This window comes from Sceloporus occidentalis, unplaced genomic scaffold (assembly GCF_023333645.1).
Source record: "Sceloporus occidentalis isolate IW3139 unplaced genomic scaffold, rSceOcc1.0.p SCAF_44, whole genome shotgun sequence".
NCBI classification, from domain to species: Eukaryota; Metazoa; Chordata; class Lepidosauria; order Squamata; family Phrynosomatidae; genus Sceloporus; species Sceloporus occidentalis.
The window spans coordinates 6660654-6674280 of NW_028317024.1; the positions used below are offsets into that span (position 1 = coordinate 6660654).

Sequence of the window (13627 nt, forward strand, 5' to 3'; positions counted from 1 at the left end):
CACAACAAATCATGGTCCAGGGCAAGTTTCAGGCAGTTTGAGGCAGTCTCAGTTGCCAGATATTTCAAGGGCAAGAGCAGAACATTTCTTCTCTGACCTTACATTTTGAATTAGAAAGTGAGCTCACTGAGTTATGTCAAGAGTCAAAACTGATTACTAGGTCAGTTTGTTTGGATTGACCACAGTCCCCTTCCCAGGTTCTGCCCACTCCCTGTCCCATAAGTATGCCACAACCTTTCCTAGATCTTATAAGCAGTAGAAGAGGGATAGCTCCAGGGCACAGGTCTAGACGTTTCCAGGTATGGCTATGACCCACAATGAGAAAGACACAGGATGTAAGAAGAGCATTTTCTGAACCAATTCTGTTATGGGCTTAAAGGGATTGCATGCCAGTCTACTTATCTGGGACAACCTACAACTTATTTGTTACAATGACATCATTCAGGTAATAAGATTGCTGCAATAGAATGTGTATCATGTTATTTTTTTTGAATTATTAAATAAATCTTAAGACAATAAAAAGTGCATATGCAAGGGAAATGTCATGTAAACTGGAGTGTGTTAACATATTTGTGTAAGCCAACCAGGAACAGAGGGCTGATATCATTGAGCTTGATGGGCTAACCCAGACACTGGTCCAGTGAGATAGTGGCCCAAAACATATTTAGTAGACATGTCCAGTGTTCTGTATAACATATCCAACTCACAAGCAGCAGGGGAAGGAACTAGTTATATTGTGTCTTAAGTCCTAAGTACACTTTGGATACACTTAAACAGTGGCTATATGTGATACTGCACAACAGGGCTTCTGCTAGGGTATAAAATGTTCAACGAAGCACTCCAGTGACCCATACAACACTACAAAGACTGCGTAGTATACTACTCTATAAAACATTTTCATATGCATTATTTCCCTTTAAAAATTAAAAAGGACTTATCTTTAAAGGAAGTTGCAGCTCCAGAGCTGCCGAACACCATTGCTCTGCTGGTTGCAGTTAGCACTAGTTCAAGGTAACGCCCTCCAATTGAAAATTAATTTGTCTCATCAGTGTCACTTTCAAATTTCCCATGAACCAGCATGATAAGTATTCCACATGTGCGCACTGGAAACAGGAGTTGTGATCAACCAAACCAAGTAGGGGGCCAGGAAATAGGGAAAATGCATGGCGGGGGTTCTTACGAATACCTCCATGCACTTGCAAGGCAAAAATGTTAATTTAAAAGGGACATTTGGGTATCATATGCATCAAAGTGCATCTGATAGCTGGAGTGCCCCTCTAACTCACAAAACCGTGTGTTGGTGAGATGGAACATTTTACTTACTTAACAAGGCATTATTAAGGGAAAACCCTGGCAAGTTTTTCTAAGGGTCAAATTGGTTATGCATACTTTAATTGGTAAAATAATTAGTGAATAAATCCCTTTGTCACCTAATGAAATGAGTGGTGTATTAGCTGAACTTTAGTTTCATTGCAACATGACTTAAAGCCATGTTTTTACTGTTTGATAGCATGACAATAATGGCTTCAGATAACAACTGTTTTGTATCCAAAGAAGACCCTGTCTTTGGATTTTCTCTGATTTTTGGTCACATAGCCACTTGTATGTATCCCCAAAATAAACTTGGCATTAATTAACTGATATATGCAGCATTAGTTTTTTCAACATATTATAGTAAAGTTCAGATTTGAAATAAAAGATTTAAGTCTACCTGTTGTCAAACACAGTTTCTTTGGTCACAGTTTGACATTCAGCTTAACCTCCTCCTATACCTGTCACGTTTCACCATGCGCTAGCTGGACTTGTTCAAACTTTGTTGTTTGTTTTTCATTTACCGACCACTAGTGGCCGCCCTTGCCACTCAGACCACTCTGACTAATTATCAGGTCCAGCTGCAGTGGCTTACCTGATCAAGTCAGCCTTGATAAACCTGCCCAGCCCTGCAGTCTGGGCCTTGACATTAATGTTTGAGGACTACCTGTTTGGTTCCTGCCTTGTTCCAGTACCTGCCTTGTTCCAGTACCTGCCTTGTTCCAGTACCTGCCTTGTTCCAGTACCTGCCTTGTTCCAGTACCTGCCTTGTTCCAGTACCTGCCTTGTTCCAGTACCTGCCTTGTTCCAGTACCTGCCTTGTTCCAGTACCTGCCTTGTTCCAGTACCTGCCTTGTTCCAGTACCTGCCGTGTGCCCCGCAAGTGGGCTTATCTGCCGTGTGCCCCGCAAGTGGGCTTATCTGCCATGTGCCCCGCAAGTGGGCTTATCTGCCGTGTGCCCCGCAAGTGGGCTTATCTGCCGTGTGCCCCGCAAGTGGGCTTATCTGCCGTGTGCCCCGCAAGAGGGCTTATCTGCCGTGTGCCCCGCAAGTGGGCTTCCTGCCAAGTTGAGTGACTTTCTTTGTATTTATTGATGTACCATTGCAGTCAATACAACTCTTAATCCAGATCTGTTGTCTGTGGTTTAATCCTGCGCCTGTCTGTAACAACCCCAGACCATAATGCATCGTGGGGTACAGACAGAGCCCCTCGTATCCCCTGCACCTGGGCTCCTTATCAACCTGTGTTCTCAGCTCGTGACAATACCCTATTTTATGTATTAGTTAAAAATATATAACAGATTTTAAAAAGCCATTAATGTGGGGATTCTTGATCAGCAAAAGAGACGGGAAAGTAAGTGTAGCTCTTTTATTGCAAATATCTTTAAATCTACCATATGGTGCATTCCAAAAATGTAAACATAAGTGCAGTTTTCAAGTTTATTTAGCATATAATGGGCATACCGTTAAACCGATAGTATTATAGAAACTGTGCTTTTTCAGCATGTTGAAATGTTAAAGGACATCATACCAAATACACCATCCTTTCTTATAATCTGCATACAAAGGGATATTTCTTATTTTAGGGAAGACAACTGCCATTTATAGCTGTGGTTTGCTGAATAGTTTTCTACTGAACATTTTCCACTGTTTATTAAATGCTGTGCTTCATACTGATGATTATCTAGTACATGATTCTAGGTAATATTAATCATATTCATCCATGGGCATCCACAGGATTTTTACCAGGGAGGGGGCAAAATATCCTCTTCACCTTTCCCCTTTCCCACACCAACACCACCCTGCCTCCTCACCATTGCCTTCCTTTGTTAGCTCAAGAGAGGGGTTTTCTGGTGGGATGCAAACATTAGTTAAAAAAAAAGCATGTACCTGGAAACATTAGTTTACAATAGCTGGGGCGATAAAGATAAGCCAAAAATACCCCAGTTGACAATTCCTATGGTGTTCAGCAAATAATCATGGGAGCTGCAGTCAACAACAAAAAATGTTAGTGTGTAGTGAAGGCCACAGCAACCACAGTCTGGGGTTCACCTAGCATTATGGCTGGCTTAATGTTATTGTAGATGCAGTCAACAAAATGTAGAGTTTGTACTGTAGACTTAGGATACCCCCCACCACAAAGCCCATTTTACAGTTACTAGCTACTATTACTAATCAACTAGCAGTTTTGCTTGAAACAAACAAACAAAAGAACAGTTGTGGCAAAAATTTTCTTTTACATTTCACATGATGTTCAACTAACCAAATCGATGGCTGAGAATCATGAGACTTTGTAGAACAGTGAATTATTAAAGTGGCACTGTTGATTGGACAATTATGATGGTTGCTATGGTAATAAAGCCATTTTTTTAACAAAATAATCATACAATAGAATCAACATTAATAGGATAATGGAATTACAAAGCAATAATAGTACATTAACATTTTGTGTAGAGTTATACTACATGTTTATAAAAAAAATTACAATATTCACACATCTATACTTTAATGGCTATTTAAAAAAAATAAAAAGTAAAAATGGCTTAAATCATGGTAAATATTTAAATAACAATCACCTCATTCCATATGCATTTCATTCATTTTAACAGGACTGAAATCAATTTTTTGCTGAACTTTTTGGACAACAGCATGACAGCAAGGAAAGAAACTAGATAAGATTTGTGTAATTCAATCATTGGGATTTGAGCCATAATCTTAGTCAGCTTTCTTCACACTTTCTACAGCCAAATAATTGGTGTGACATTTCATTTCTCCCCTCTGCAAATTATTCCCAGCCAGGGATCCAGTTGTTTACAAAAGCCTCTGTTCTAGGATAACAAAATAATTACGGTTCGTGTTTTAATAAATAGCTATATTACAGTAGTTGTTCGCTGTTATAAATGTAATTTGTGATAATGAGTGATTAAACTATATAGAGCACTATACATTTTTTCTATTGTATGATATTTTTATAATTAATTATTAATTGGCTTGCCATGAGTCATAAAAGATAACTTGTGAACTGTGCACAGGAGTCAATTTAATATAACCACAGAAATTGCCGCTGATCTTTTCAAGTGGCTTTGAAATGTTTTTTTTTTGTTTTTTTTTTAATTGTCTTTAAACATTTACTTAGCACTTTGTTTTAATTGTATGAGCATGCATGACATACGTAATCTTAAAAAATATATTAATATTAATAAATGTTACCTTGGTCCTTCATTTAAACTCGCTGAATAGACCCCCCTGACATTTCCAGCACAATTGTCAATCAGACAACTCTAAGGAGTGTAAAAGACTGATATAATCATGTTAACCCCTTCAAGAGAAGAGGCAGGGAATCCAGATTTGGAAAAACATAATGTGCAATCGTTTATTGGGTTTACAAAAGATGTAGAAATCTTTTAGATTCAAACCTTGGACTGTTTTGCCTTCAAAAATCTAAAGAATCAAACAGAGGACAAAATGTACCAAGATCTTAAAGAGGAACTCACTTTTGGGATTTAACCCAGCCCAAATTGCAACATCTACATACAACACATTAAACATGACCTGCTATTTTTTTTTACAGAGGTATATGCGAGCTATCATCTTGCAAAACTATGTAATTTTAAAATTGGGGATAACAGATTTACTTAGTAGTGCGAATAATGTCTAGTGCTAGATGATCAAACAATGCAAATAGAGACCTGGCCTTGTTTTGCAAGTCAGTAACCTGGTTTAAATTGGCGTTCCAATGTGGTTTTTCACACATTCAAATAAAGAAAACTTGTCTGTATGCTTTTGGTGAATCAAATCTAAATAATGCAATGATGGAAAATAAAAAATAAAAACAAATAGGTGAAAGAAGCATTTAGTGCTAAATTCAGTTATTCTGTTCTACTTTTAAGGCTTAATCTCTATTTGCAATATATGAATAATTTGTATTGTACTATCAAACTAAAAACCTAATGTACATATAATGTTTATATATCTGAATTTTAAGGCATTCACCACTTCCCCACAAAGTATAATGTAGAACAAAGGAAACAAAAGATAAATGTTGAAATAGTCATAATCTAGTATGTTAGGTAACTGAGTTTGACACACAATCGATTCCAATATATCATGTTTAAAGATTCTACTACTGAGATTTTGAGGAAGCTGTTCAAAGCATGTCTCTATAAAAAATGAATATAATACTTATCTTTAAAGTCTAATCACAGTCAGAATTCTATCAACCCATCTAAGGATAACAAAACCTAAAACTGTCAGGGTTCTGTAAACATACTCTTTATCCAAGAACATGGCTAGTACAGACTACTCTTGAAGACAACTGATCTTTTCATTAAATGGGGAATCTAGAAAACATGGATTATCTCTTACAATGTGAGGTGAGAAAATTTCCACAGAATTGTAAGAATAGTAAAGATTTGAATTCCACTATGCAATTCCACTATACAATAGATATATAAAAAAAATTGTTAAGAAGGAAATAATCCCATCTGCATTTTTCTTTCTTTATTTTGGGAACAAAACCAGTAATAAGAGATGTATGACAACTTGATTTTAACAATGATTTAATGGTCAGTCTTGTCGTTATTACATATACTGTACATCATGTAATTTATAAAATGTGGGATTTACAAAAGTATCATATCTTCAACAGGATTATCAGGGATATGTTATTAAGATTTCTCTTCAAAATCAGGATTCTAAGATAAGGAGTGCATTCATAAAACATGGACATAGGACATTGCTGTCACCAACATGCACTTATATGATTCTATTTTCTATGTGTTTGGAAAAAAATCAGTGTGGTAATTGAATTTATTTTATAGAGGACCATATTTTGCATATACATTTCAAGGTAAGATGAGTGAAGGTTCCTCCTACCTGTTGGGGATGTATAAGAGGGTGTTTTTTGGGGGGAGGCAGTTGTATTGTTGGGTTTAACAACCCATAAAATGGGTGGGAAGTGGACACAGCTAAATACTAAACCTTAAACCTTGTAACCAAAAAGCTATATCAGAGGTCTGTAAATCATCTGTGACATCCATAGCCAGAGAGTTCTTACTTATGACCATGTGCACGCAAGAAACATATTAAATAATCCTGTCCTTAAGGAGCATGAATGGGGATAAAAGCTCAATAGGCCTGTGGAATCAGATGGTGCTGTATAGATAAAATGTAAAGTAATGGGGACAGTTAGGACTGAAAAATTCAAATAGGTCATTAAGCTAAAAGCAGTAAATACTAACTGCCTTGATTTTAACAGCACTTTTATCTGCAACAGTTTTTTAGTGCCCAGTGTAAGACAAATCCAGTGCTTATGCACCTGCATAATCAAAAGAAGGGTTTTCTAAAGGTAGAACAGGTAATTTCAGTGCAAACCATATAATAGGAAGTAGTTAATGTTGAGGTTACAATAAAAGAAATAGGTCACAGAATACAACAAGTTCTTTGGTTATAAGTACCCAATAACTTTGCAAATGATATCCAAAACAAGATTCCACCATCAGCTTTTTATATGCTTATTCATTAAAGTGTAAAATATGCAATCATTGGCAGCCCAATCATTAATGATAAATGGTGCATCCATTTTCAGTTATTTCTTTTTATGTTAAAGGAAGTTGGTTTGCCAAGCAAAAATCTGCTTTTTTGACACTAATGCTAATGTATCTCTATGCTGCTTGAGAAATGAGCCTGATAGATTGCACCAAGCCATTTATTGACATCTGCATTATTGCTTCGCTGCCATATACTTTGTCAATTACCCTTCCAGCATAATGTATGTGTCTAGTATCAACAGTAAAATAAAATAGAAAAAGATCCACTAATATTTAAAATGCAAGGGAATTTAAGTAACCCCTGGACAAAGTAAAGTAAAATATGTCCTAACGCATTCATTGAGCTGTTTTTCTAAACGTAACCTAATTATGTGTATAGAAATAGAAGAAAATGCGTTTACAAATTAAATGGCATAAACTACATTATTCCTCTTCAACAAGTGTTACTAAGTCACAAAGACTTCTAAACATCTTCTAAAGCCCTGTTCCCTAGGGCAGTGAAAACTATAGGGCTAGCCAGGGGACATATGGCATCTTTTGGTCTGGAGGGGCATGTACATTTTTAATACCAATGCTTTATGAAAAAAATCATAATATGCTGTATTAAATAGATACACATTTAACTTTTCCGGCTGATGGCCTCCCTTCTGCATGCAAATGATGCAAGCTGTCATGCTACTACTGTGGGGTCATATAATATTTCATTATATAGGCCTACTGAGCTCAGCCTCCCAGACTGGGCAGGTCCATTCTGATTTGTCCTTTTCAACTTGCCTACACATTAACTACTAACGGTGGGACATAAAACACTGTGTTGGCAGGCATTAAAAACTGTTAACTGAGAAAATATTGGCAATACATCTGTTACTATGCCTTGTGTTTTTTTATGTCCCTGAAAGATTTGTTGTATTGTTCTTTTTCTTCACTGCACCTGCGATATTGCTCAAAACTCTAATACAAATAATTTAGAAGAAAAAGAAAAAAAGTTAAACCGAAAGCCTTAAAGATGCACACAGACCAGGAATTTTCTTTATTTATTTATTTGCTTGAACACAACTGATTCAATCTATTTAATCAATCAATGAAAAAGTTTTTGACTGAGTGGCCTGTTAGCATGATTGTACATAGTACAGTTGGGCAGACTGGATGGGCTGAATGATTCTTATCTGCCGTCACTTTCTATGTTTCTACTTACATTTTGGTAATGCTTATTTTCTTTCTTAAGGTATTTGAGCTGCATGTTACTTTTTTTCTTGAGACCTCATTTGCACTCTAAAAAAAACACTTGCAAAATAAATTTAAAATTATTTTTTTTCGTGCAAGGTCCCCAACTTTTTTTTGTAGAATATTTTATCCAAATTAGCTAGTTATTAATAATTCATTTCATAGGTTTATGTATGAGATACCATGAATCATTAAACAGAGATTGTGCAAGCAGACATGGAGAGGATCAACTAATTCTTCAAGAATTATAATCCTGGTTATGTTCTTAATTTATTTTGACAGGATCCTGCAAGTTTAGCAAAATCCCACTCAGTCTCAGTAGTCCCTGTTGCTCAATCAGTAATACTCTTTTACTACCCTGACTCAAGATGAAGAAGAATGCATTCTGATTGCAGTGATTTTTATTAATATTTAATTTTAGTTTTATACAGAACCATCATATACATGATGGGGAAGCAGGATATAACAATTGGTGTATGACATGTTGACTCACAGAAATGGTGAAAGAGAAGCTCAAACAAGTTTACAATCTAGAAGGAGTTAGATTAGATTACACAAAAGGTAAAAGTGCCACCCTTAGGGACCACCCACAATAGTTAAAAAAAAATAATATTTTTGGGCATAAGTATTGTGGAAAGGCAGGACTGGTGAGTTAAAGGTAGATGGGCGGAAGAGAGTTAACGTGTTCATATATTTTTTGAAGGACTGAAGGCAGGGGTGAACGATGGATTAGCAGAGGGGACAGCCCTTGAGAAATCTTGTAAGCATGCATTAAAAGAAGAGGTCAGGAGATTTTGTATTTCTATTTGGAGATGAGTGAAAATATACAAGTAGGGGGACCACTATGAAGAGCTTTGAAAGTATGAAAGTAAGAGTTAGAAATTGTAAACGAATACTGAAGCATACATGCGCCCAGTAAAGCGATTGACAGAGGTGTTAGTATAGCGATGGGTGAAGAAGATAGGTTTGGCAGCAGCATTCATGATGGATTGTAAAGAGGCAAGAAGGGTATGAGGGACACGAGCTAAGACACAGTTACAATAATCAAGCTGAAAGATAACGAGGGCATGAACAAGAGCCTTAGTTTATATCCTGTGTTAGGCAGGGGCGAATGCGGGCAATGTTTTTCAGATGGAGATGGCAAGTTTTTGAATGGATGTGAGGGTAGAATGAAAAGTGTGAGGCAAGGATGAAACCAAGGCAGTGAGCATGTGGGGAATTGTTGAAGGAATGTTAGCGTTGGAGGGAGGGAAAATAAGAAATTCAGGTTTGGAGAGATTATGTTTTAAGAATCGTGCAAACATCCAGTAAGAAAGATGTCATACAGGTGGTACTGAAAACCAAAGTATAAAATTAGTTTGCCAATGGATGTAAGTGTAAAATGAGAACAGAGGTGTTTGTAGAACTGAACCTTGCGGTACACAAACTGAGAGGGGAAGGGGAGAGGGATTGTTATTTGAAAGGGAGACACTGGAGGTGCGATCCAGTGGTGTAACATGTTCACTGCGTCTGCCACTGCTGCGTTTGAGGTAAGGCAGTGTGAGGGAGAGTATGTATGTATGTATGTATGTGTGTCTGTTATAATGATAATGTACGCATAAGTGTGTATTAACATGAATGCGTAAGTGTTTGGGGGCAAAGATGGTGCAGGCAAGCTTTGTGGTGAGGACTGACAAGCTGTTTGGCAAAGATGGAACAGACAGCGTCACTTTTACAGCAAGGTTTTTACCTCTAGTTGTTTCCTGCTTCCATTGGGCGGATCCAAAATCGCTTTGTAAACAATTTTGGACCAGCACAAGGAGGCAGAAATACAGCAAGGTAATGTTATATGCAAGCCCCATAGATGTAAGCTGTGGATCCTTGCTGTGGAGAGCAGCTTTAAAGGAGCATGTAGAGTGAAAGCTGCGTTTCAGGTAAGGGAGTGCAAAGGAGAGTAGGTATCTATGTATATTTTATGAGAATGTTCACAAAAGTGTGTTTCAATAAGAATACATAAGTGATTGTGTGTTAACACAAATGTGTAGATGTTTGGGGGGCAAAGATGGCCCAGGCAGGCTGTTTGGGGCACTGACAAGCTGTTTGGGGCAAAGATGGCACAGACATGTTTGGGAGCTAAGATGGCACAGGCAGGCTGTTTGGTTGCAAGGATGGCACTGACAAGCTGTTTGGGGGCACAGTAAAACTGTTTGGGGGCAAAGATGACACATACATGCTGTTTGGGGCTAACATGCCACAGACATTTGGTTTGGGGGCTAAAATGACACATACGTGCTGTTATGGGGCTAAGATGGCACAGACATGCTAATTTGGAGGCTGAGATAGACAAGCTGTTTTGGTGGCAAAGGTGGCACTCACAACTGTTTAAGGTGGCACTGTGGGACATGTTGGTTGTGAAGTCGGGTAGCCCAGGGGAAATTTTCACACCAGGGCCCTGTCAATTCTAGCTATGTGTCTGGTAAGAAAGGTAGGATGTGATCCAGGAGACAGATTAAAACTAGAGATTTGTTTTTTAAATTGTAAGATATGAGGGCAGTCTAAATTGTTGGTTTCTAAAAACTTCATTTTTTAGAATAGTTTTCATTCATCACATAGGTATTTTCATTCAAGACATAAAATCTAATGTAACAATTATACAGTAATATTCAGAACTGTTTCACTCATTGGCATACATACCAATTATGTGTAATTAAAATTCTGCATATTAAAATAAAACATAATTGTGTATTATCTAAGAACAAGTATTGTATTATCTTAAGATTTAAATAAAATATATTTCTTCCAAGAATATTATATATAAACATAGTGTAGTGTACCTGCATCCCTGGTTTGATGTCATCAGTCCATGACCAAGAAACCAAGAAGTCTGAAGCGTCTCCCATCAGACACCCTAATGCAGCAAATAAAATTGTGTTGTAAATGTCTACAAAATTACAGACATACATGTGCTGGATAATCATAACTATGCCTATTGCTGAACTTCCACTACGAAATTACTGCCTGGGTTAATTTATACAATTTGAGACACAGGTGCATGCTTTAAGTTATTATGTGAGAAGAAAATTTGGATAGTTTCCCTAGCAACCTAGTTTGGATTTGAGGTGCAACCAAACGTTATGTGAAAACAAGCAATTCTAACAAGCAGTAGGTTCAATTAAAATAATAAACCTGGATGACTGATTTTTTAAGTATAAAAAAATAATGAAATGGTGTGTTACTTTTAGCAAAAAGAAAGAAAAAAAATGAAATAATTCATGTTTAAGGCTATTGCTCTACCTTATCAGAATGTAACACTTTTACAATAAAATAGAAATGTAATGCCTGTTATTACTAAATGTCCAAAAGCTGCACAGAAATAATATTTTAATGTCACATTTTACCCCATTTATATGTCCTCAGGGAATTAATAATGCAAGCTTGTATGTAATATCAGGAAGGACACCAATAGGTGATAGAAATAAAGAATGTCCCTCTGTTCCATCTCAGAATACTGTAATCATGATGGCACATTTAAAATTTTATGTGGAGAGAACTATTGGGTGAGCATGGACTGTGTTTATACTTATTCTGGTTTAGTGCTGACATAATAGGGGAGGGTGATTTAAATACCGGTATGTAATTTATTTTCTCCTATGCATTTTCTGGAATGTTGACACCTTTTATTATTGCAGGTGTAATGCCATTTTCAGAAAAAATAAAATGACCAATGTTGATTTCATTAACATGCCTGACACCATAATAAATAATTTGTTGATGAGTAACAACACCTTAAAGTAAATTCAATAAGATTAAATCTATTAATTGTAAATACTTTATATACAACAGAATGAGAGATGTATAAAAAAGTGACTCTGGGACAAGGTTTGGAAAAGTAATAACGTCCTCAAAGCAAGATTTAGAATACTGTTGCTGCTGTATCATGTCATTGGCGTAAAACCATTCTCAAACTTTGCTCCAAATTTAATTCTTAAAAGTAACCCAAAATTATGTATTTTTTAAGCTGCAAATTTCTACTATATTTTATCAACTGATATTTATGCTGCTTGGTCTTTTTATGTAGATATTTTTACGTTTCAGCATAATCACTTTTGTAAATAAAAACATAAAAAAATAGAAAAAAATAATATTTTTTATACTGTATGCAGAGTAGTGATACATACAGATATGACTGCATGTGAGGCTTTCCAGCTGGCCTTCTCTGTTGACACTGGCTGCCAGGCTGCTTTGAGAAAGCCTACTATTAATGTAACTGCCAGCTAAGTTTATTCAGCCTTGAAAGAACAGATTATACATGCCTGCAGTACTGAGTGAACACGAGTGCTCATTATTAGGTTTAACTTCAAACGTGTACAAAAAATGTTTTTTTGTTCTCTATACATTTGTATACAGTTTCAATATAGCAAATAAAAAAACAGCAAAGAAATGCATGATGTATCTCAATTTTTGCCAGTTGATTCACAATTCGTTCTTGTAAAACAACACACAAACAACTAGATGTTGAAATGAAGAAATAAACCCCTCAACATAAACCCCCTTTTAGTCATAAACAGTATGTTGCCCTTTTTGTTATTTTTATTTTAGGTTATTTATTTATTAAAAAGTTGTAAAATATTGTAATCAGTTGATATTATTATCGAGAAATACATAATTTATAACTGATAAAAATATTTTTTTATTGCTTTGATAAACCTTTATATGAAAATATAATTTATATGAATCCCCCTTTTACCCTCCATCTGCTTATACATTTCCAAAACTGTTCTGACACTCTATATATCAGTTTAAAGGGAGCATCATAGCACAGATGTGAGTTTTATTTGCTGTTTAATAATTAACACCTGACATTCATCCTATTAATATTGCTCTGCTAGTGCATCTACTAGTGCTCATGCAAGTGGTCCTATTACGGCATATGAAGGACATCGGTTTAAACATCCTTTTGTGATCATAAAAAATGTGATTAGTGAAGCAATTCTAGGACATGTTCTGAAAAACGTTCCAGACCCAAATTGCAGCCAAGCTGAATATTTCTAAGGGGGCAGTACAATGCACACTGAAGAGATTTTCTAAAACCAAATCATTTCCATCAAAGCAAGACCAGGCATACCTAAAGATCACTATATCAAGCTAACATAATTAAGGAATAGAAAAGCATCTGCATTCACAATCAATGTCCCACTGAACCAGGAACTTTCTACCCTAGTAAGCAAAACCATAGTCAAAAGACGCCTGACAAAGTGTAGCCTTCACAGGGAGAGTAACAGTCTCAAAACCCCTTCTTCCTGAAATAAACAAGTCTAAACATTTAGCATGAACAAAACAACACAATGATTTCACAGTAGAAGACTGTATAAATATGTTTTGTCTCTATTTTAAAGTAGCACCCAGATTTGCTACAAGAAGATAAATTGCTGCCACTGCAGCCTTCCTTTAATGGATTTTTACTTTTAGAAGTAATTTATTTGCGTAATCACATTTCCATGTCTTCTCTCCCCTACTTTCTCTACTTGTAATCTACAGAAGAGAAAGAGGGCACATGCATCTCT

General features: G+C 36.2%; 1 protein-coding gene across 1 annotated transcript in view; it reads right to left on the minus strand.

Moving 5' to 3' along the window:
• Positions 1–7727: 7727 nt before the first annotated feature.
• LOC149289629 (docking protein 6-like) overlaps positions 7728–13627 on the minus strand; it is a 162068-nt gene continuing 156168 nt past the window's right edge. Inside the window, exons 8-10 of the mRNA XM_089490430.1 lie at positions 10898–10971; positions 8981–9133; positions 7728–7811 (exon numbers count right to left, since the gene is read on the minus strand). Coding sequence (XP_089346556.1) covers positions 7728–7811; positions 8981–9133; positions 10898–10971 — 311 coding nt within the window. The remainder of the gene's footprint in view (positions 7812–8980; positions 9134–10897; positions 10972–13627) is intronic.